A 22,750-nucleotide genomic window follows, 5' to 3' on the forward strand; every position below is an offset into this window, starting at 1 on the left:
ATGCAAGTGTGGGGTCTGAGCTGAACCCACATCGGCTTCATGGTCAACGCACACCAGGGGGTGGGGTGGGGAAGAGGTGGAGAACAATGAACACAGAGATAACAGGAAACTCAAAGGTGATGAAGGAAGCCTTGCTAAAAATAAACAGTGTGCTGCAGCAGGAAGCAGCAGGTGGTGACGATGCTGGATTTTACCTGAGCCTGTGGTCCTGGCCCCCAGCAAAGGCTAAAAGACCCCTGCCCTTTGTGTTCCAGAAGACAGTTCACTGCAAGGACTCAGATACGACTGCGGGTGCCCCTGTCTACCTGGGACAAGGCTAGACACGGACCCTCTGAATTCCCATCCCTCACCTCACTTCAGTCCCCAGTGGTCATTCGGAACACGACGCTCATTAACCAAACTTACGTTCAACTTCTCTCCTTCCTCCAGGCCTAGACCTTTGGCCCAGCATCACCCAGAGTCAGCAGGCGGCCCCTCCTGAGCACCGGTGGCCTCAGGGAAGAGCATCCTCTGACCTCTCCTCCCAGGAAGCCACCATCTCAGCCGGTCTCTCACACCCGGTTCTTTTTAGCTGCATCTGCTCCTCTCTATAAAGAAGCCTCTTTTTGCCTAACCCTTGAGAAGCTTGCAGAGCTTCAAGTCAGAGCTTTCTCCTATTGCTAGAGTCCTCTCCCCCTGCAGTATCCTGGAGAATAAAATTTTTTCTAAATCAGGTGCTGTTTTTATTTGGCTGTGGTCAGGGAGGGCCTCCCTGAAGAGGAGAGATTTATACAGATGGACTCTGGTTTGAGGGAGAAGTACGATTACGGGAGGGGGTTTTCTTTTAAGAAATAGATATTTTTATCCTAAAGAAAAAGAGAGGAAAGAGGTCAGAATTGCAGGGTGTGCCTAGGTTGTTTGGAGGACGTGGTTAAAGGAGACAGAAAGGGACAAGCAGTTGGAGCCAAGGTAAGAATTGCAGGGTGTGCCTAGGTTGTTTGGAGGACGTGGTTAAAGGAGACAGAAAGGGACGAGCAGTTGGAGCCACAGGGAAGGCAAGGATGGCACAACACTGCAGAGGACCGCAGAGGAGCTCACGCCTCCCTTCCGCAGGTGCCACATTACTGAGCACCTACTGTTTGCCACCCACTCTGCCAGGCAGGGTGGCTCAGTGGGGAGTACACCAGATAGGGGTGTTTACGTGCAGTCTACAGGGAAAGACAGACATGAGAGGAATAATCACACACACGTTTCATTCTGAACAGTGGGGCGCGCTATGTGGGTGAGTAAGAAGCAGGAGGGCACGTGACCTGAACACGGGGACAGTCCTGGACGGCAGAGGACCCCGAGGAAGCCACAGGCTCACTCAGAAGGTAAATACAAATGGGCATTAACTCGGGTGGGATGCAGGGATGGGGATGGTGGGAGTGGAGCATCTCAGCAGAGCCCGTGGCTGAGGAATGACGAGGCCAGTGTCTGAGCGGTGGGGCCAGAGCCTCTGCGATGGCTGTGCACTTCCTGTCCTGCACAGTGAGTTGGTCCACAGAGCTGGTGAGGCCCGAGCCGGCAAAGAACTGTGACGCTCACCCAAAGATCAGTGGGGAGGTCTTCCCTGCTGGTGCAGTGGTTAAGACCCCTCGCTCTCAACACAGGGGCCGCAGGTTCCATCCACGGTCGGGGAAGTTCCGCCTGCCACGGGCCGCGGCCTAAAGAAAAATCAGGAAGAGAGACGGTCCTGCAAAATGCTGCTGCCACGTGCATGAGAGCAGGAGGGTGAGTCATTTCCCATCCATTTCCAGGGACTTCCCTGGAGTCCAGCCGTTAAGACTCGGTGATTCCACTGTAGGGGCGCAGCTTCCACCCCGGTCAGGGAGCTATCATCCTGTAGGCTGTGCAGCCAACAAACAAACCCCCAAAGATCCATAGGGAGTTTTCCGAGGGCAGCGACCTGATTAGATCCCCAGCTAACTATAGAGCCACTGTTGTCCGACGCAGCGAGGCCGAACAAACCCAAACACGGGAGTCTGGGGCAGAGGAAGGTTGGTTGCAGGACCAAGCAAGGAGAACAGGCCGCTCATGCTCAGACAGCCCGAACGCTCCAACGGTTTCTGGGGAAGACATGTTATAGGCAAAAGCTGGGGTGTGGGCTGCAGGGTGTGTAGCTTCTGATTGGTGGTGGGGTAAAGGGTGGGGCTCCAGGAGTCTTGTGCTCAGCCTGGAGTTACCATCCTCCACCTGGGGAGGCAGGGCACCGTTCCTGTGGAAGATGTGCTGCTTTACACATCCCTTGAGGAGGAACCAGGACCCTGTTTCCTCACGGCGCTACTGTTTCCTCACTGCAGTTGCTTTGTTTCTGCGTTCCTTCACTTCCCTCATGAGGAACTGCTTGAATCTGCCCTTTGGAGCTCAGGGAAGGTCCAGGAGGCTGAAGTCTTTAGCTACCAGCAAGAAGTGGGGACACAGAGATGCTTTTGCACCTGGGAAGGCACCTACAGCCCCAGTTGGTTTGCCCACCCCCGGCAGCCGAGTGGAGAGGGAGGGTTGACAAAGCCACAGAGGACCCAGGGGACCAAGCAGTCTTTGCAGGTAGGAGGCCACTGGCCGTCTCTGAGGGTGTCTTTTGTGAGGACACAGGAAGAGGAGTGAGGACTCCAGGCCTGAGCAGTAGGCGGCAGAGGGGGCAGGCCGGCATCCCGCAGCCCCTGCCTTCCTGCCGCCCGCGCCGGGCGAGCAGAGCCTTGCTTTGCTGGAACCGCACCTCCCTGGTTCCTAGACCCAAGGACATTCACTGTGCGGCTGGCGGTGGGCGCGCGGCCACAGGCCTGCCGTTCCATCTGTCTGTCCTCAAGGGCGCCGGGGGGTCCTGGGGGCAGGCTCAGCCCCGAGGTCCTGCTGCTCTAAGTCGCAGCCGCGCCCGTGACGGAGCAGAGACTAGTGGACTCGCGTGGGGTTACGGCAGGGGCGCGCCCAGCGGCCTCGGAGCTGGACAGACACGACGACCCTGGGGACCACGGCCTGCCCGTGACAGGCCCTGTGGCGGGGAGGACACGGCACACCCTCCTCTCCGCCTGCCCGGTCCCCAGGGCCGCAGCTCCTCGAAGACGGCCGGGCCCCAGGAGCGGCCTTCTCCCCGCACTTTGCTGCGGCCCCCAGGCGCCGTCTCCCGACACCTGCCACACACCTGGACACCTGCCACACACCTGGACACCTGCCACACACCTGGACGGGCTGGCTCCTCCGCCCCGCCGCCCCGGCGCCCGGGCAGCACAGCGCGGCGGGGAGGGGCGCGGGCACCGGGGACAGCAGAGAAGGCGGCTTTGGAGTCCACGTCCCGGGGCTGGGCCGAAGGCGGGGTAGGAGCCGGGAACCGGAAGCCGGGTCGAAGCAGAGGCCGGCCGGACCTGCGGCGGGGGCGTGTCCTCCGGAAGGGGCGTGGCGCCGGGCCTCAGGGGGCGTGTCCCGGGCCGGGGGCGGGACGTCGGGCTCCCGGGGCGGAAACGGCAGGCGTCGGCCGCGGCGCGGGGGTGCCGGCGGGGGTCGCGGCGCGCGCGGGCCGGGACTGGCGTGCGCCCGGCGGGCCCGGGGCGGCGGCGGGGTCCGGGCGCATCGGGGCGGGGGCCTGGGGCCTCTCGGGACCGCCGGCCGGTGCGCGCTCGGCCGAACGGAACCCGCCCGTCTCCAGGGCGGCGCCGGGCTGGTGCTGGAGCCGGCCCCGCGCCGGCGGCGGCGGAGCCTCGGCGGCCCTGCGGGCCCTCCCCCGGGGGCGGCCGATGGAGCCCGCGGCCCGGCTGGGCGCGCTGTGCCTGGCGCTGTGCTGCCTGGGCGGCGCGCGCGGGCTCGGGAGCAGGTGAGCGGCGGGGGGCAGGGCGGCACCGTCCTGGGAGGCCGTCGTGGCTCCTCTTCCCGGCTTCCTTCCTCTCGCCTCCCCTCCCCCCGCTCCCTCCCCCCCCGCTCCCCTCCCCCCGCTCCCTCCCCCCCCCGCTCCCCTCCCCCGCTCCCTGTTTCCAGTCCCGGCTGCGGCTGACCACGTAAGGGGCGCACAGGCTGTCCGCCAGAGGATTCTCATTTTCCTTCTGTAGAGGAAACCGAGATTGGAGTACCATATGTTAGTTTTCTTCTGTTTTATTTGGGTAATGATCATGTTAGTAGAAGGATTTCATACTTCATAGGAGTGGGAAAAGGTCGGTTTTCTTTTTTTTTTTTAAGTTGGGATATAGCTGCTTTGTGTTGTGTTTGTTTCTCTGTACAAGGAAGTGAAGCAGCTGTATGTATCGGTATATCCCCTCCCTCTTGGACGTCCTTCCACTCTGCCTCATCCCACCCATCTAGGTCACCACAGAGCGCTGAGTACAGTTCCCTGTGCTGTGCAGCAGGTTCTCATTAGTTATCTCTTTTATGCAGTCTTGTATATGTGTCAATCCCGACCTCCCAATGTATCCCGACCGCCTCCCCCCCTTGGTGTCCATACACTTGTTCTCTACAGCTGTGTCTCTGTTTCTGCTTTGTAAATAAGATCGTCTATACCAATTACCATGTATCGTATACTACATCTCTACAAACGACCCAATTTCGTTCCTTTTTATGGCTGAGTAGTATCCCATTATATATATGTACCACGTCTTCTTTATCCATTCATCTGTTGATGGACATTTAGGTTGCTTCCATGTCCTGGCTCTTGTAAACAGTGCTGCCATGAACATCGGAGTGCATGTGTCTTTTTGGATGATGGTGTTCTCTGGGTATATGCCCAGCAGTGGGATGACTGGGTCATATGGTAACTATTGTTAGTTTTTTAAGGAACCTCCATACTGGTCTCCATAGTGGCTGTGTGGAGAAAAGGGAACTCTCTTGCACTGTTGGTGGGGATGTAAATTGGTTTTCTTTTTTAATGAACGACCATTGCTGTTTTATCATTTATTTGAAAAAGTAACATTAGATTTCAGTTTTCTCAGAAAGTGTATTTTCTGAAAAAGAGCTACATTAATTGCTTGTTGCCATCAAGTTAAGGGTGTACCACCGGAGAGGTGGTGCGGTGTGCGGGTTGAGTGTGAACTGCCAGCGCAGATCCAGATGCATGACTTCGGAGCGCTCCACCAAGGTCGTTCACCCTCCAGTTGGGAGAGTAAGAGCGCCAGCCTGCCAGCGTTGATGCCGGGAGACAGCAGTTAAAGCAGAGAATGTGCTTAGAGCCATGCCCGGCCCACAGTCATCAGCACCCGTCAGCAAAGACGCCTGGCTGTAGCGTGTGCAGCACGTGTAGCGCGTGTAGTACGTGGTCTCGCACTCCATGCAACTGACACAATGGGCGAGCAGGGCATGGTGTCCAGGACGTGAGGGCGATTCAGACCGCGGGGGCCTCACAGGTCTGCGGCTGTTTTCCCAGGCCATCTTCCTCTGCTTGGGGCCCTTTCTCTTCACAGCACAGGCGCATCTCCACTGCTTAGGGAGGATGTCTCCCTCACACTCGCAGCGCTCTCTTGCCTGGGTGGTAGGTGGTTATTGTGTTACAGACGTTATGAGTCTTGTGGTTTTATTGTAAGCTGCATACTGGTGGTCTAGTTTTCCTGGCCTCTACCTAACCTTCCAGCCTCAGTTTCCACCTATGTGAAATAAGGTTTTCGTACTTAGGAAAAAAAAAAGCTTCTAATGCTTCTCCAGCTCTGATGCTTAGGCAGCAGTTCATCTCTTTCCTCTGGTACTGAGCCCTCGCTCGTTAGTTCAGCCTGAAAAACGTTTTCAAGTACGATGAATTCTCTACCTGTTCAGCGATACTCAACTGTTTTCAAAACTAATGTGTAAGAACTTAATATTGTTTTGCTTTTGAATCTCTCCTAAAATTCGTGTGTCCTGAGTCACGTGTCTGCTTGAGTTCTGTCCCCTGTGGCTGCTGTTTTCATCTGTAAAGGGAGCGGTTTTCGTGAGCCGGCCCTCTGCCTCCGTCTCTGCGCCTTGCGAGCCTGGTGGGAGGGAGGGTCCCCCTGTGAATGCTGCTGCACGACCTCTTACGGAAAGTCCCAGGGACGGGTGGGTTTCACGGGGACGTGGGAAGGAGCCCCTGGGAACAAGCGTCACCCATCCTGCAGAGAACACGTGAAGGTGCCCGGTGCGTGGGGGGGTGACGGCCGCCTCATGCTACTCTAGGTGGCGTGTCGCAGCCACAAGAGCTACAGAAACCATTCCATCTTCAGGCTTATGGGTTTCACAAGGGCTGCCAAGGGGTAACAGGTCCACGTCTGCACCGTGTGACCCTCGGAGGAGCACGGCGCTGTTGGGCTTGTTTCCTGGCTGCAGGTCTCTGCTCCTCTTCAGCGGGGCCTTCCCGGCTGCCTGATCCCACATGGCAACCCCTCCCACCTGGCAGCCCGTCCTCCTCCTCAGTTACAGCCTTTGCTCCGATCAGCGCGCGACACTGTGTGTGCTCCGTCACTGTGGTCTCCCTCGCTGGCAGGTGCGCCGCAGGAGGGCGGGGACTCCCTCGGGCCCCCAGCCATCGCAGCCCCTCCCCGCCCCCGGCAGCCGCACCTGGCCTGTAGCGGGCGCTCCGTGTTCCCTGAATGAACGAGGGCGTGTGTGGATGGATGGGTTAATGTTTCTGTACCTTTGTGAAAAGTTCTTGAAAAATAAGTTCCTTGTCTTTCCACAGTGACAGCCACGCGTGGCATAAACTAATCATGGTTCACCACTGGCCGGCCACAGTGTGCAAGGTGAGTGCTGCCTCGGCCGGCCCCCTTGACCCGTGACGCCCCGTGGAGAGGAGGTTTCTGAGCAGGTCTCCCCCCCACGTGCCTCTTGCTGACGGAGCCTCCCGGCCTGTGCCTGCCCCGCCAGGCCATGCCTTCCTGGCTGGAGACTGTGCCTCCGGGAGGGCCGTGTGCGAGGTTCCGGGAGCCCATGACACGGGCCCACAGACGGGGTGACTCGGCATCACAGATGTATTCTCCCAGTTCTGGGGGCCACACGTCTGAAAGCAAGATGTGGCAGGCCCCTCCTGGATGTTTCGAGGGAGAATGTGCTGCACGCCTTGTCCTGGCTTCTGGGGGTGCCGGCGCTTGTGGGCTTGTAGACACAGCCTCTGCCCTGTCGTCGCGTAGTGGCCTCCATCCGTGGCTCTGTTCTTACAGGAACCCCAGGGGGTGCATTTAGGGCCCACCCTCATCCAGTCTGACCTCATCTTAACCTGATGACTCCTGTGAAGACCCTGTTCCAGATGAAGTCACATTAACAAGGGTCTGGGGTTAGGACGTCAGCATGTCCTCTGGGGACGGGCCTTGACGGGTCCCCTCCCTCCGTCCGTTATCACACGTCCCACTGAGATGTCTGCCCCGGAGCCTTCCTGGCCCTTCTGCTCCGCGTGGCATGGGCGATGCCTTCCCCCTTCGGCCTCCACCTGGCCCCGTCTCGCCCGGTGCCCTCGTCCTTGCAGGGCGTGGTACACAGGCTCTCCCCTGCGCACAGGCAGCTGCGCCCCTCCTGATCCCTGCGGGCCACGGCCCCCTCGTCCGTCTGGGGGGCAGTTGTGACATCAGTCCTGGTGTGAGTGCCACGCTCTGAGGTGTTTCCTCCTATTGCTGAGCTAGCCCGCATTTTATTGACAGTGTTTCTGAAATTTTGACTTGAAAATTCTCAGTTCTGAGGCTTTTTCTTTCACGTCCTGGGAGGTGGAGACGTTGATAAACGGCAAAGCGTCACCACCGTAGCGTCGGCTACCAGCCCTCCCATCACACCGTTGCCACGTTTCTCGCGGTGAGAAGGCCTGCGGGCTGCTGTCCGCAGCACCCGAGCATGTGGTACGGCATCATGCACGGTCATCACCGTGCTGTTTGCTGGAGCCCCAGGCTTGATCTTGTAACTGGAGGTGGTGCCCTTTGAGCAGCTGCTCTCTGCCCGTTTCCCCAGCCCCCGGCAGCCACCACGCCGCCCCTGGAGACGCCTTTCTCACGGGATCTCTTGCTGTGTTAGACGTCTCTGGTTTCAGTTTCCCAAACTTTACACCTTCCTATCTCTTCCTCCCTCTGATGCTGGTTCTTTGCTCCAGGGTAGGGAGGACAGTTGGATGGGGTGGAATGGAGTTTGTTGCCTGCGAGCAGTTTTCAGTTTTGCTGGGAATCCAGCTCTCCTGTGCAGTGAGGCACTGTGGGAGCCGTTGGTTCCTTCTGGAAGGACCTGTGTGTGGAGAGCTCCTACCTTGGGTGACACTGGGAGGTTTGCCTTCAGGGCCTGGGACGAAATATGGGCGTGTTCCTGTGTGTTGACTAAATAGGCATGGAAGTGCATTCCTGCCTTGAGGCGTTAGAAATGAGATGAAAAAAGTCAATTTCTCGCAAAATATCATTGTTAGGGGATTCGTTTTGATCCAGGGCGGCTGTGACAGGGGTCCTGCTGTTGCAGTCAAGGCGTCATCCTGGGGACAGAGCCGTCCCTCTGGGGACAGAGCCGTCCCTGGGCTCCTACCCCCGTGAGTGAGGCAGGCTTCAGAGCTGCAGGGGCAGGTCTGTGCTCCGCGCCCCGCGCAGCCCCTCGGGCACGTGCTGACGCGGGGAGGAACGCTGCACCTCGACCCCAGTGGCCCCCATACAGGCTCACCTGAGACGCTGGGTGTAGAGCTGGGGTGGAACACCCCCCGCCGGGGCCTGGCTTTGCCCCTCCCCAGCCTTGCACGGTGGGAGAGGGCCCACCCACTTCAGACTGTGGTTTTCCTTGGGGACGAGATGAAGTCCACGACCTCTCGCTCTGACCCCACACTTTGTCCTCCTGCCGCCTGCCCCGCTGTTCTGTCGCCTCCTCACATCCGACGTTTCAGGCACCTAAACCAGGCGTGCCCTCATTTCCAGACCAAGCGTAAAAAGCAGCAGGCTCCCAACATCAAAAGGTGATTGAAACAGGAGGGGCTTGCACGGGAGCAGGACGCCTTAGGGCTCCTCCCCAGACCCGCCCCGCACGCACGGTGCGTTCCCCGTCTCTGCGGGGCGCTGGGCCTGAGTTCCAGCCCACCACGTGGTAGCCCAGGTGTACTTCCTAATGGCTCTTTGTTTCAGAAAAACTGCATTTTAGCTAAACGGTTTGGAGCTCCCTAAAAAGTGTTATACGGAGATTTTTCTCTCTCTGAGTTTATCTTTAATGTTAAGAATACGCTCCTGTTGTCACTTTGGCGTTTCTTTTGGCTCCAGATTTTCAGTACTTGTAACTCCGCTGTCATATTTGGCCATGGTGCCTGAACAAACTTGAGTTTAGCAGAATACTGTCAGCCTCGTGTTCTCTTTTTTGATTGTATAAGAGAATTATTCACGGGTAAGTATGAGTGTATCCAGCAGATGGACTTAATTTTCAAGCACATAAAAAGAACAAGAGTAGCTATTAAATTCTCTTTTCCAAATCGTTGGTTCACTCGTTTCAAAGGAAACGTGCAGCCACACCCCACCCCCGACGTGGTACTCTCCTGACTGCTGCTTATTGCCGGTTAGTGCAGAATTTAGTTTGTGTTAGTCTTGTACTGGATCTCAGTGATGTTTATCAAAAGAAAGGAAGGTTGCTAAGTGTATTTGATAACAACAAACCGGTTGTGTTCTCTGTCTTTTCTCCGTAGGAAGTTAAGGACCACTGCAGAGACCCCCCAGCGTACTGGACGATACACGGGTTGTGGCAAGTACTTCGTGCGTGTACAGCCTCCGCAGTCGCGGGCACTGGCTGCTGGCGCTCCAGCTGAGTCTCATCCTGATGGCTCCTTGTGCTGTTAGCAGTTTACTTGAGGCCAGATCTTTGTTGAAAAACATAACCCTACTTTGGCTGTTCTTGGGTTCCATTTTGATAGAACAGTAATGGTCTGGTTTATGTTTTTTAATTTTTAATTTTTTAAATTTTTATTTTATTTATTTTTGGCTGTGTTGGTTCTTTGTGGCCCTGTGCGGGTTTTCTCTAGTTGAGATGAGCGGGGGCTACTCGTTGCGGTGCTCTGACTTCTCAGTGCGGTGGCTTCTCTTTTTGCGGAGCACGGGCTCTAGGCACTCGGCCTTCAATAGTTGCAGCATGGGGGCTCAGTAGTTGTGGTTCGTGGACTTAGTTGCTCCGCGGCATGTGGGATCTTCGCGGACAAGGGCTCAAACCCATATCTCCTGCATTGGCAGGCAGATTCTTAACCATTGCACCGCCAGGGAAGTCCAGTCTGTTTGTATTGTGCCTGAAAGTTTTGAACAACTTTCCACTTTGAAACTCCAATAGTGATGGCTTGTGCTCAAGCCTGACTCACCTGGCGGGAGAAGTTCCAGTTCTCTACAAATTTAACGCGAGTGTGTTCTCTGGAACCTGCCCAACCAAGACTAATCTCTCTTTTTGTTTTCAATTTTAATTTCAAGGCCTGATAGAAGTGAAGCATGTAACCGATCCTGGCCTTTTAATCTAGAGGAGATCAAGGTATTAACTTTTTTTTAAACTTTTTATTGTATACTGGAGTATAATTGATTATGTTGCATTAGTTTCAGGTGTACAACAAAGTGTTTCAGTTATACATCTACATGTATCTTTTCTTTTTCAAATTCTTTTCCCATTTAAGTTGTTACATAATATTGAGCAGAGTTCCCTGTGCTGTACAGAAGGTCCTTGTTTGTTATCTATTTTAAATATAGCAGCACGTACATGTCAATCAGTGTCCTAGTAGATTCACTCCTCCTCTACGTGTGCCCTCAAAGTCGTGTTTTAAGATGTATTCACCAGCATTTATTGACATGTGAAACAGTCCCACAAGTTAAATGCAGTTGGTGCTTAATTCAGTCCTCCTCTGCCCTGGGCCCGAGGCTCTACAGCGACTGTGCAAGGTGATGGCGGGTGTGAGCAAGCTGGCCCTGGCCCCACCCACGGCCCCCTGTCATCCCTGGCCTGGGACCCCCAGCCGCCCGGCGTGTGCTCAGGCATGTGTACGCGGCCCTGACTTGCAGAGGTGCCGTGGCCCCCAGGCTGTCCTTTCTGGCTGTGGGTGGGTGGGTTTCTCAGTGGGGCCCGTGAGCAGCGAGGAAGGTCTGGACCTTTCCAGGACAAGGGTTTGTATTACAGAGTAACTTCTGGCACTGGGGTTTACGAGAGTGGTAGCAGACACTCCTTCCTTACCTGCACACACACACACACACACACACACACACACACACACACACACACACACACACACACACACACACACACACACACGTGTGTGTGTTCACCTCTCCATAGGGTGCTGACAACCCCTGGTATGTGACTAGTCATCTGTCAGGGTAACTAGTACCTGGATTTCCAGGGCAGGGTCTGTGAGGTTACTGAGGCCTCCCTGGAAACACGGGGTAGACTTAGGATTTGCTAGAATTACGGACCCTTTCCAGGAATATATGGCCCCCAGAAGGACAGGGTAATTCCAGACCCATCACAGGTTCTCATCCAAATAGAATGATCGCCTCCTTTTTCCTCATGAGAACTTTCAGTGGTGTGACCAGGAGGCCTGAGAGGCTGGGGCCCCAGAGCCCGGCAAGGTCTCCTTCCTCAGACATACTTTTCTCTTCCCGGACTGACTTTGACTCCCCCAACGTTCCTGGTTAGACGCCTGTGATCCTGCAGTGGAATCGAGGTTAATTTACTCATGACAATGTTTTACCTGCCAGCAGTGTGTTGGCCGCCGTGCTGGGGGCTGGGGACACGGGGAGCAGAACCAGGCGAGGTCTCTGGCCCGCCGTGCCTGCAGCCGGGAGCCGGCACACACATCACACGCGGGGTGCCTGAAGAGGAGAGTACTTAGGGCTTAGGATGGTGGACTTGGGTCAGGCTCCCCTGAGGAGGTGATAGCGGGCTGGAATCTGACTTATCCAGGAAACAGGAGAGGAAGGCTGGGACAGGAATGTGTGCAAAGGCCCTGGGGTAGGATGGAGCTTCTGAGAAACTGGGAGGAAGCCAGTGTGGCTGGGGCATGAGCAGGTGGGCATGGTCAGTGTTGAGGGCCAGGTCCTGCAGAGCCTTGTGTGCTGGTTAAGGACTGTTTGTCTGAGTGAAGACCCGGGGGAACGTTGTCGGAAGCCCTTTGGATGGAGGGCTTGCGGGCTGAGGCAGGGAGGTGACTGGCAGCTGCCCTTTGTTCAGAACGGTGCTGCTTCACTTGCTTTGTAGCAGTGTCCAATCCAGCATTGGTCCCAAACAAAAGCAGCCTAGTTTGGACAATAAATTACATTGTCAGCCTGCTCCCCTGTGGGCTGTGGGGGCTGAGGCCGGCTTGTGGCAGGTGGAAGGCAGGTGGGAATAGAGACAGTGGGGCGTGGGCAGCATCCTGGGAGATGTCTGGCCGTGGGGAGGGTGGCATTGGCTCATAGCTGCTGGGTTGACGGGCGAGGGGGCAAGACTGAGAAGATGAGGTCATCCTGGTCTGTTTATAAACCTTGAGATGGACCGTCTGGCCTAGCGGGTGTGTGGGAATTGGGACGTAAATTTGAACACCGCTCAGTTTAGGTGACTGAAGCTACGGGGCAGAGACTGCCCAGCCCAAGCGAGCGCTCCTCTGGGGAGAGAGAACTTGTATTTTGTGTTTGCTTTAATTAGCAGATGTTATTTTTTAGAGCAGTTTTGGAAACCTGAAACAAAATACTTAAGTGAAAAGTAGAGCTCCCATATACCCCGCACAGCCTCCACCCTGTACAGCGTCCCCGTTACAAACATCTCGCTTTAGTGAGGGGCACGTGGTACAAGTCGTGAGCCAGTGTTAATACTTCATCACCCACTAAAGCTGATCGTTTACGTAGGTTCACTCCTCGTGTTGTGTAGCTTTTATGGGTTTGGAGGAAGGTGTAGTGACACGTGTCCACCATCACGGCATCATCCACAGCGCTTTCCCTGCCCTGAAAATCCTCTGTGCTCCCCCGTTCATCCCTCCCCGCCTCCCACCCCCGGCAACCTCTGACCTTTCACTATCTCCGCTGTTTTGCCTTTTCCAGAATGTCATGCAGTTAGAATCACACCGTACGTAGCCTTTTCAGACGGGCTTCTGTCCCTCAGTCATATGTGTGAAGGTTCCTCCGTGCCCTTCCGCGGCCCGAAAGCGCCTTGTCTTAGTGCCGAGCAGTATTCCATTGTCTGGATGGATGCAGTTTGTTTATCCCTTCGCCTGTCAGAGCTTGTATTCGCAGGTACACTTTCGTGGTTACCCAGGTTTCACGTGTAGATGTGCCTTAAGAAACACAGACCGAGATTCACGTTCCACACCCGAGTGTTATTAACTCACGGGGCTCCGTTCTTTCAGTGCATTCGTCTGTCAGCGTTGCCGTCTAGGTTCTGAGCTGTTAGGCCCTCCATTGATTTATTACTGTTGCTGTCGCCGTGTGCAGGACCTGTTGCCAGACATGAGGTTATACTGGCCCGATCTGCTGCACCCGGCTCCTAACCGCAGCGCGCACCTGTGGTGAGTCTGAGCGCGGGGGGCCGCCGCCAGCCGTGAGGTGCGGGTGGGAGCGCTTCGGGGCTGCTCCGCGGGGAACTGCGGGAGCACAGGTGGCGGGGGACCTGCCTCCGGAGGCCTTTCAGCGGCCGTGCTGTGTTTGGAGCCGTCCTCCAATGGATGAAAAATGAGGGCAGGGAGAAGTTGCTTTATAAACTTGTTTTTTAACCCGTTATGTCGTTCATGGCTTCGTTTTAAAAGCTTCCTCTACGGAGGCTTCCCTGAGCCAAATACTTGCGATCTAAGAAGCCATCACTCCAAGTTGGACAGGAGAGGATGTTTCTTAGAGAAATCTGTTTCAGAGCTGTTGTCTTGAAATAGATCAAGAGAAAAGAAGACGTCCTCACGAGACAGTGATCTCGCTCCCGTGACTCGGGGTGGACGGGAGGTGAGGTCTTCACGGAGGCTCAGCCCTGTCTGTCCCAGGGAAGCATCTTCAGTGCAGCGGGAGCTGAGCCCAGGAGAAAAGTGCTGTGTTTAATTCAAGAGACCTTTGTAAATCGTTGCTTGTGGTGTAAAGTTGACATTCCTTTTATTTACTTCACATTAACCAAAGATAATTCTTCTTTTTCTCCCTCACTGCAGAATGGCAATTTATAATTCATGTGACAGTGAGTCAGATTTTGTCCAAAGTGATTAATTTAACTTGGAGATATTTTTGTGTAGACTCTTCAGGAAGAGTTAAATTTGGAGAAAAGCTTTTTGAAACAAAATGAAGTGACAGTAACACATGTCCCCCGGTTCACTGGTGTTTGGTTTGAGAGTTCGCTGGAGGGTGCGTGGCAGGGAGGTGGTTTAGGATGTGTGAGCCTGGGTCTGGAGGCTGCAGTCACCCCTTCGTTAGAAGAGGGAAGCCCTGCCCCCCGTGAAAGTTTGGGAGACGAACGGTCCAGGTCTCCAGTGCCCTGTGCTCTAGAAAGTGGCTTCAAAATAGATTATGGCCTTAATGAGTTGAAATAGTGAAAAACAGTGAAAAAAACTTGTAGACCGCACTTCACAGTATACTTCAAAACAAAGAGTCTTTGGCGACTGAGTAATCAAGAGACTAATTTTGGTTGTTACAACGTTCCGTGATAGAGTTAATTGGATTTTTGCCAAGTGGCTTAAAAATGAGTCACTAAACGTACCCAAAGACGGCCCTCTGTGAGCTGAGTCCTTCAACATTTGATCAAATGGTGTGGGCAGAATACATGTTCGACTTTGTGTTCTAATAAAGGCAAGATGATTTACCTTTTCAGGTTGGGTGGTTAAGTCACACACTTAAAAACTTGTTCTAAATGAGAAAGGTACTATCACAGTCTGGCTACTATTTACGCCTTTGGATGTGGCCTTGGCTCACGTGGCCCTGCTGTTACCGGCTGCCTGGTTATTGCACTTGGGTGGCTATCTCCAGGTCACCTTGGTGTGCAAGTGACAAAGTGTCCACGGAGGCATCCCCACTCCTCCTGTCCTTAATGGGGAGGCTCCCGTCAGAGACGTTTTCTCTTTCATCTCAGATAAGAATCACGTATGCAGAGGAGAGGGTCTTGGCATCACTTGGTGCTCGAGATAATTCGCTAAGATGGACTCCGTTAACAGAGTCAGCCATCTTGAAAAATACTGTATACATGGCCCTCTGCAAAGTAGGATTTCTGTTGTGTGTTTCTTTGATTCTTGTAAGAAGAAGAACAAGCGTTTGGTTATTCCCGGATCGGCAGGGCAGCCCCTCTGTGGACGGTGTCCCTGGGCCTCAGCAGCCCGTGGGGCATCGTTGCCTCTCTTCCCTGAGACGGTCCGGCTGGCCGTGGTGCAGGAGGGCAACGTGACACCCTCCCGTGCCCGCCAGGGGTGAGGGGCGACGCCGTAGCCACGTCTGGTTGGTGGCGGACAGTGGAGTGTTAGACAGAAGGGTCCGTTCCAGAAGGCGTGTGATTCCAAGTTTTGAGCTGCAGTCGTGTCAGAACTCCAGCACACCCTTATCTCTAACACCTGTGGAGTTAAGCTTGCTCCAAGGAGAACAACAGTGGACATTTCTTGACTGTTGGGAGCTAGGAACCGTTTGGGCGCGTGAGACCTGCTTCGGGTGCTTCAGCACCGACTTCTCCAGCACCCTCTCCAGGAGGTTCTGGCATTACTGTCCCTGTTCTAAGAAACTGAGGCCCATAATTCAGTTACATGTTCAGTTAGGTGGAAGGAGTCTCCTTTTTCTACTCCATAGAATTTAGAACGTTATCAAATAATTCACCCTGGAAGCTATTCTAGGTGAAGACTCCTCTGTTTTTATCTTTCCTCATGGTTTTTTCAGGTCCAGGAGACTTGTAACTTACAGCCACTGCAGTCACTTAGCACTAGCACTCTGGGTGATGTTACCAAAGAATTAGCGTGCATTTAGATTGTATTTCTGGGAGACTGTGTGCAGGTGCCGTTTAAATGCCTGCATGAATGTTCTTTATTAAATCTTCATGAGTTAATCACTGGTAGAGCTGAGGAAAGCTGACGCCCGTCTTGTTTTTCCATGCCAACCGTGGTTGACATCTGAACGGACATGTCGTCCGTCACTCTGACGTGGGGATAAGTTATGTTTAGCAGGTGACTGGTTGGCAGCAGAAGGCCCTGGGCGTGGGGCCAGGTGCCGGTCAGGGCCGCCTGGCCGGGTGGCGCTTAAGCCGGGCCCCTCGCCGGCCCCTCTGAGCCTCGGGGTCCCCGTTTCTAAACCAGCAATCGTGTCTTCACTCTGCAGAGTCTTGAGAATCGAATGAAAGATGTGCAGACACTTGTAAAACTTTAGTCTTTGGTAAAATGTGAGAAGTTGTTATCCGTACCAGTGTTTTCCTTGAATACAGGCTCTGCCGCTTGCAGGCGTGTGGCAGGGCTGGCGCTTGAGCACGGCCGTCCGTGTAGACAGACGTCCGCGCTGTGAGCGCGTGGGGCCCCGGCCCCAGGCAGTCTCGGCGGTTAGGGACCCGCTTTTCTCCTCTGAGAGCCCCTGGCTGTCAAGCCCGGCTCTCCGGGAGGACACCCAGTAACGTGTGCTTCTGCCGCTGCCCGGACGGCAGTGCTCTCTTCTTGCTCGGCGTGGGTTTGTTGTTACTTGTAGATGCGGACTGGAGCTGCCGGGCAGAGGGACGAAGGCCTGAGGAGCCGTGACGGAGCTCGGGGAGCTCGTGCTGGGTTCAGGGGGCCTCGGTCCTGGGTTGGGGGGGGGGGTGGCTGCCCTAGTTGAGATGAGGAGTTTTATCCCAGCGGCGTGCCTCCTGCCCGGGCATGCCCTGAACAAGGAGGAGCCCATGCAGACGGTTTATTGGGAGGTGGTTTCCTTACTTTTTAATCAGAGATGTTTAAAAACCATCCTTACAGGAGGCACGAATGGGAGAAGCACGGGACCTGTGCTGCCCAGCTGGACGCCCTCAGTTCCCAGAGGAAGTACTTCGGCAAGAGTCTGGATCTGTACAAGGAGCTTGCCTTGAACAGGTGGGTGGCTCGGTCCCGCAGCCTCGCCTTCCACACCCCACTCTCCCAAGTCGCCCCGAGCCCGGAGCTGCATCCCGGCCTCTACCCGGGGACCCAGGAACTGGCCAGCGGAGTCGTCCCTGAGAAACACCCACACCTCCCCCGCGCCCTTCCAGAGCCCTGGGGGCCCTGAGCTCGCAGAGCAGACGAGGGACGCGGGCGCATCAGACGCTGCGTCCGTCTGAGGCGGGTGAGACTGGCCGGGCGCGCCTCTTAGCCGCGGATGCTGGTGGAAGCCTGTTGCTTTAGCAAGACCCGCGGAATCCTTAGGTCTTTGCTCTAATGGGACAGGCAGGAGGGGGTGCGGGGCAAGGTCCTGGAGGCCTTAGCGCTGACCAGGCCGCGGTGAGCCCACCTCGCCAGCCCTCGCTCAGCTCCAGGGACTCGGGAACCCAGCGAGGGCCCTGCTGAGAGCCAGGCCGGCCTGCCTCGTAGGTGAGCAGTTCTTCCTGTCCTTCCCTCAGGGCTCAGAATTAACCAGGAACTAGTGTAAAAGCCGTGGCGGGAGGTGACACAGCTCACGTAGGCCGAGCAGAGCACACCCATGCCGAGAACCTTCGTGTCTGCTTTCGACCAAGACGCCCCCCTGGGTTCCCTGCACCTGCCCAGCCCCTGGCCTTGGAGCCTCCACAGGACGTGTCCCCGCCCCACACGCGGCCCCCTCGCTGTGATCACACCGCTGGGATCGGGTGACGGGGATCCCGGGCCGCAGCGGGAGGGGAGAGCCTTCGGGGAGACCCACGAGGAATGCCCGACATCAGGCTCTCAGCTCCCGGCTCCCCACGGGGCCAGTCGTGCAGCCTGTACCCTTCCTCCCCCCTCGGCTCTGCTCTCTACTGTGAGGTGACAGTGTCTGCGGCGCCCGAGGTCGCTTCCAGCCTTGGATCTGCAGGGCCGGGTGCCCGCACCGAGGACACGTGTCCTGCGGGGGCTTCGTGCTGGGAGCAGGGAGAGCAAGACCCAGTGCACACTTCCTGCTGCCGGGTCCCTCCTGGGAGACGCGTCCGAGGGCACCGCCCCATGCAGGAGCCCCGGCCCATAGCAGGGAGAGCAAGGCCCAGTGTGCACACTTCCTGCTGCCCGGTCCCTCCTGGGAGACGCGTCCGAGGGCGCCGCCCCGCGCAGGAGCCCCGGCCCAGGGGTGCTGCCCACTCACACCCCTGAGGGAGGAAGGGGCCCTGTGTCCCACTGCGGACCTCGGGTCCTGACTCACAAGCGGCGCGAGCCCTGGCCGACCCAGCAGCCCAGGTTTTATCGAATCACCAGGAAAAGGAGAATAAACAGACATGCTGGACGTTTTAAAGTCAAACATCTGACTAATTCACCCTTTCGTCCACCAAGTATTTATTTAGTCCCCCCTGGTTACACGTTTTGAATCTCGGTGGCTTTGTGTGTATACACACGGGGCAACGTTGCTGAATCCTGGAATCGCTGGAGTGTGTTCGCTCGGGCCTGCAGAGTGAAAGGCACTCCTGGGAATAGCACGTCTGTTGAAAACTGTATAAAACAACCATAGAGAAGTCCTATTCTTTCCCAGTTTCTCCAAGGAAAATCTAAAATCTTAGCATTCACAAGATTAAAATTGAGTCAAAACTTAAACATCCCTTCTATTTTTCTCTGTATTATAAACCATGACTACAGATTTTGTCTTTTTCTCAGAGGTAAGCTTGTCACATTATCATAAAGTAGCAGTTTTAAATTTATAATGTGAAGGTAGCAAACCTGGAAAAATGCAAAATGTCTTGAACTGAAGTTCTCTAGTTACCCACAGATATGGACCAGGGTATTAATGCCAAACTTACCTTAACTCGGTAGGAAAAATTATACTCTATTCTGGGCTAGATGCCAAGTTTCCGCTAATCTCTCTCTCTCTCTCTCTGCTCTATTTCCTTGATGCCCTAACCCAGGAGGGCTCTAGAGCAGTGTTACCCCAGAGAAATAGAACTCAGGCCATGTGCATAGTTTTAAATTTTCTAGTGGCCTCATTAAGAAGAGCAAAAAAGAAACACTGATTTTATAATATATTTGTTTAACCCAATATATCCAAAATATCACTGCAACTTGTAATAAATACTTAAAAATCATTGAGAAGGTTTGCATCTGGGGGGCATAAAGTGTTTGAAATCTGGCATTTATCCTACACTGACGGCACATGGACAGGCAGTGGACGTGTGTCTTCAAGGACCTCTTCCTGCTTATTCTAGGACCATGGCAGCAAATATCCAGAGATCACCAGGGTGCAGTCTCTAGAGAAACTCTCGTTAATGCTTTTGCTGGAGACCATGGCTGACAGAGGCCAGGCCTGGCTGGAGTCCTGTCTCCCTCAGGCAGACCCCCGTCTGACGTCGTCAGCGCTGGGGACCCCTGCACCTGCTCCGCGTGGTCCCAACTGGGATGGTCCAGAGGCTTGATGGGGGCTGTAGAGCATTTTTGGAATTATTAATCTGAGAATATTTTTACATTGTCCTCTATCATTTAGTAAGTTAACCGTATCATGCTGTGAATAGGATTTGCTGGAGCTGGTTAAAACCACGTGTTCTAGGAGGTGATTCAAGGCTGTAGGTATTGAACGTATTTTAAAGATCTGACCAAATGCAGGGTTGTTAGGATAAGCTTAGAATCCAGAATCAACTGCTAACTGTCTCTTAGGCCAGGTCAGGCGGATGGGTGTCACGTGGTGCTAAGTCCACTTGGTCGCGGCCATCCGGCCCGCTGCCGAGAGGCTCTGGTGCTGGAATGGGGCTCAGGTCAGACACGCGTGCGCCCAGGGCACGGGGTGGTCAGGGCGGCCTGAGCACCAATTATGTGCTGCCCTTGTCAACAGATATATTGCCCCAGGTAATAGAAAGTACACACTTTCCTTTAAGAGTGTTCTCATTTTTACTATGAAATATGGTAAGAACAAGAAAGGAAAATGGGCCTTCATTATACAGCCTTTTTTTTGTTTTTTTTTTTTAATTTAGCACGCTCCAGAAATTGGGGATAAAACCATCTACTTACTACCAGGTAAGTCTTGCTTTCAGTTTCTTATGACGTGTGTATCTGCTAAGTGCGGACACCCGGCCATGCCACAACAGCCTGTGAGCTACACTCGGGTTTTAAAGCGACCCAAACCAGCCCCTCCCACTTGACTGTTATGTTTCTAAATAGATTTTATTTACATTTTGTTTTCCTCTCTATTTTGAGTATAAAGTAAAGGCTACTTAGGCCGATTTTGAGGTAGATCCGTGGCTGCACAGTGAGACGTGCGCTCCGGGTCTGAAGCGCCGCGGGCTGGAAGGCTCTGCGCTCTGGCCTTTACAGAGTGAGTTTGCCAGTGCTCCCTGTAGACGAGCACAGCGGGTTCTTGAGAAAGTTTTTACATTATCATAGGCGTGGATATAAAAAAGTGGTCACTGGTTTTAGCAGTTTTGCATTCTGGTATCACGGCTGGATACGGAACCGTCACTCTGGTCTCTTGACAGCTTGTGAGCTAAATCAGCACCCGAGTCTTGCTCTGGGTATCTGCTGTTTTCCTCCCTCTGTGGAGAGGAGGGACGGGAGGGAACAGTGCCCTTTGGGAGAGAGTGTCAGCTGCCCTTTGGCCGTCCTGCCAGGAGGCCTCTTTGGTTTCCTCTGGACTCATGTTTAAGTACATAAGGGGAGTTTTTCATGTTCTTGCTGAACCTGACGTTCAGAGAACTGATTTCAATTCCAGCAAAAGCAGCAGTGACGGCACATGTTTTCTGAGCTCCTTCTCGGCTGGGGGCACGAGGTTTGGTGTCCGAAGTGGCGTGATGTGCGGCACAGGCAGGGTCCTGACCTCTGATCTGCGAGCAGGAGAGTCTGTGCCTTTGCACCTGGCATCCAGGCCCTGGATCAGGACAGGGAGGAGAAGAGGGCCGTGTGGAGCAGCTTGTGTGGAGTCTGGCCTGGCGTGGGGAGCCTGCGGGCGTGGCCTAGTCTCCTCCGGGGCGGGGGCGGTTCATTCTCCAGCATCTTCCGCTTCTGTCTGTGAGCAGGGGAGCTCCGGGGAGACGTCGCTGTTGCGGTGGTTCGCGTTCGTGAGTGTGTAAGCCAGTGTCGCTTCTGAATAAAAGAGGATTGTTCATCTTCTCTGTCCAAGTTTCGTTTCTAATGCACTTCATCTATTCCAGATTTCAGATATTAAAGACGCCCTTGTCAGTGTGTATGGAGTCGTGCCCAAAGTCCAGTGTCTTCCAAAACAGGTCAGACGTGTGGTGTTCTGTCATCCTTTGTCTCTACCGAGAAGACAAGGTCAATTTTTTGAGAGCATTGTGCTCACCGTGGAGTCCCCAGGACAGAGTTGTGTGTGTGTGGGCGTCGGGGTGTGCAGGTGGGCTTGTGCTGTGTGTGTGGGCATGGGGGTGTGTGTGCATGCGCTTTGACACAGTGCTGGGCTGGGGCAGTTTTCAGGCAGCGTCCCCCTAACACAAAGGCCCCTGTTCTGCGGGGCGGGCAGTGGGGGCACGTCATGCAGTGCGGCCTTTCGCAGTGTTTGCCTTGTGAGTCTTAGTCATTTCAGCTGTCGTCCCCTGTCCAGCTGAGAGGTGAAGTGCAGTGTCTTTTGTCAGCTGATAAAAGTCTTAAATTCACTTAGTGAAAGGGTGCTGTGTCCCTATTTATGTACCAAAAGCCATGTCTTCTCCTGGGATTGTGATGCAGGTGGGCGTGTGCGGCCGTGTCTGCACGTACCTTTGTCCACATGTACACTTCTAAGCTGAAAGTGGGGCCACGCGGGCACCAGAGAGTGGCTGGGTGGGGAGCTCGGCTGCCGCGTTGGGCCCTGGGCCAGGGCAGTGTCCGAGCGGGGGATCACGGATCCCAGGTCCCAAGCCACCTCGCGTGTCTTTTCTCAAGTTCTAAAGCTCGCTGATCACAGAACCGTCATACCCGACCTGAATTCCACAGCGTCTTCTGTGCTTCCCTGCAGGGCGAGGAGCCGCAGCTTCTCGGGCAGATCGAGGTGTGCTTCTCCAGGGACCTGCAGCTGCAGAACTGCGTGGAGCCTGGGCAGCCGGCTGGCCTGGGGCTGGAGATCTGCAAGGACGTCGTCTTCTACCCACCCCTTAACCAGACCCGTCACTGATGCCCACGTTTTGTAAATGGTCTTTATTTTGAAAAGCAAGAGGAATCAGCAAACCACTGCTTTTTAAAAAGCAGCCCCGAAGTGAAATCTGTTTACAGCCTGCTTTACCTAAGCCTGTTTTGCTTGTCTTGCTGTGCACTTCGTGTCTGGGAGTGGATTTTTGTGGTACATGTAAAGATGGGGTGAATACTGGGTACCCCGAAAGGGAGGAACGCTCCCCGCCTCTTGGCTGCTTTCTGGTTGGAGTAAAGCTTACGGTTTTCTTTGTTTCTCCTTTGTCAATCTCTGTGGCACCCTTGGAGCCTGGGCAGATGGTGCAGATTCTGGAGAACTCTCCCATGTCCCTCCCTGCCTCACACCTCAGGGCTGTCTGCTCCTGTTCCATGTTCCCCCGCCAGCGTCACCCTCGGTGACCTGGCGTGGGTGGGCTTGGCGTGTCCTCTAGGGCCCTTGTGCTGGCAGGCAAGGAGCTCTGTATCTGTGGCGGTTTGGGGGGGCAGGGGGCGGTGCAGACTTCTGTCCTCTCCCCAGAGGGCAGTCCGGCTGTGTGACTGCGTGCCAGCCAGCAGCTCCAGTCAGTGGGTGCTCCTCCCTGCAGACCAGAAATCCTGCAGGTCGGTTTGGATCAGCTTCCCCTTCCTTTCTCCAGAAGGCAGTATCCATCCTTAGACCCCTGGGACTGACGTGGCCCTGGGGCAGGGCTGTATCCTTGGATAGTGATGCCTGTGACGGGGCTTCTCTCGGAGCTGCTGCCC

The 22,750-nt window shown here is 55.0% G+C and overlaps 2 protein-coding genes across 3 annotated transcripts; one reads left to right on the plus strand and one right to left on the minus strand.

Moving 5' to 3' along the window:
- Positions 1 to 718: 718 nt before the first annotated feature.
- Positions 719 to 3,586, minus strand: LOC130855591 (basic proline-rich protein-like). The gene is made up of 3 exons (XM_057739414.1): positions 3,548 to 3,586; positions 3,199 to 3,462; positions 719 to 2,087 (listed from the first exon to the last, which is right to left on the minus strand). Exons 1-3 carry the CDS (start codon positions 3,584 to 3,586, stop codon positions 1,944 to 1,946), a joined length of 447 nt encoding a protein of 148 aa, XP_057595397.1. The 3' UTR covers positions 719 to 1,943.
- Positions 3,468 to 22,264, plus strand: RNASET2 (ribonuclease T2). Of its 2 annotated transcripts, none has more exons than XM_057738778.1 (9): positions 3,468 to 3,826; positions 6,623 to 6,683; positions 9,563 to 9,618; positions 10,329 to 10,386; positions 13,308 to 13,381; positions 16,754 to 16,867; positions 19,870 to 19,912; positions 21,043 to 21,114; positions 21,840 to 22,264. In XM_057738778.1, exons 1-9 carry the CDS (start codon positions 3,750 to 3,752, stop codon positions 21,993 to 21,995), a joined length of 711 nt encoding a protein of 236 aa, XP_057594761.1. In that variant the 5' UTR covers positions 3,468 to 3,749; the 3' UTR covers positions 21,996 to 22,264. The 2 variants fall into 2 exon arrangements, with proteins under 2 accessions (XP_057594761.1, XP_057594762.1); XM_057738779.1 differs by lacking the exon at positions 3,468 to 3,826 and adding an exon at positions 4,039 to 5,774.
- Positions 22,265 to 22,750: the final 486 nt, after the last annotated feature.

Source organism: Hippopotamus amphibius, chromosome 6, assembly GCF_030028045.1.
Source record: "Hippopotamus amphibius kiboko isolate mHipAmp2 chromosome 6, mHipAmp2.hap2, whole genome shotgun sequence".
In the NCBI taxonomy this organism is placed as follows: Eukaryota; Metazoa; Chordata; class Mammalia; order Artiodactyla; family Hippopotamidae; genus Hippopotamus; species Hippopotamus amphibius.

Coding starts and splice junctions, on each gene's coding strand:
- LOC130855591 (XM_057739414.1), bottom strand. CDS start 3,586: ATGCGCCCGGACCCCGCCGCCGCCCCGGGCCCGCCGGGC. Junction 3,463..3,547: donor CCGCCCCGGGCCCGCCGGGC/GCACGCCAGTCC, acceptor CCGCCCCGGGAG/CCCGACGTCCCGCCCCCGGC. Junction 2,088..3,198: donor GGAGGAGCCAGCCCGTCCAG/GTGTGTGGCAGG, acceptor TGTCTTCCCCAG/AAACCGTTGGAGCGTTCGGG.
- RNASET2 (XM_057738778.1), top strand. CDS start 3,750: ATGGAGCCCGCGGCCCGGCTGGGCGCGCTGTGCCTGGCGCTGTGCTGC. Junction 6,684..9,562: donor GGCCGGCCACAGTGTGCAAG/GTGAGTGCTGCC, acceptor TTTTCTCCGTAG/GAAGTTAAGGACCACTGCAG. Junction 10,387..13,307: donor TTAATCTAGAGGAGATCAAG/GTATTAACTTTT, acceptor CGCCGTGTGCAG/GACCTGTTGCCAGACATGAG.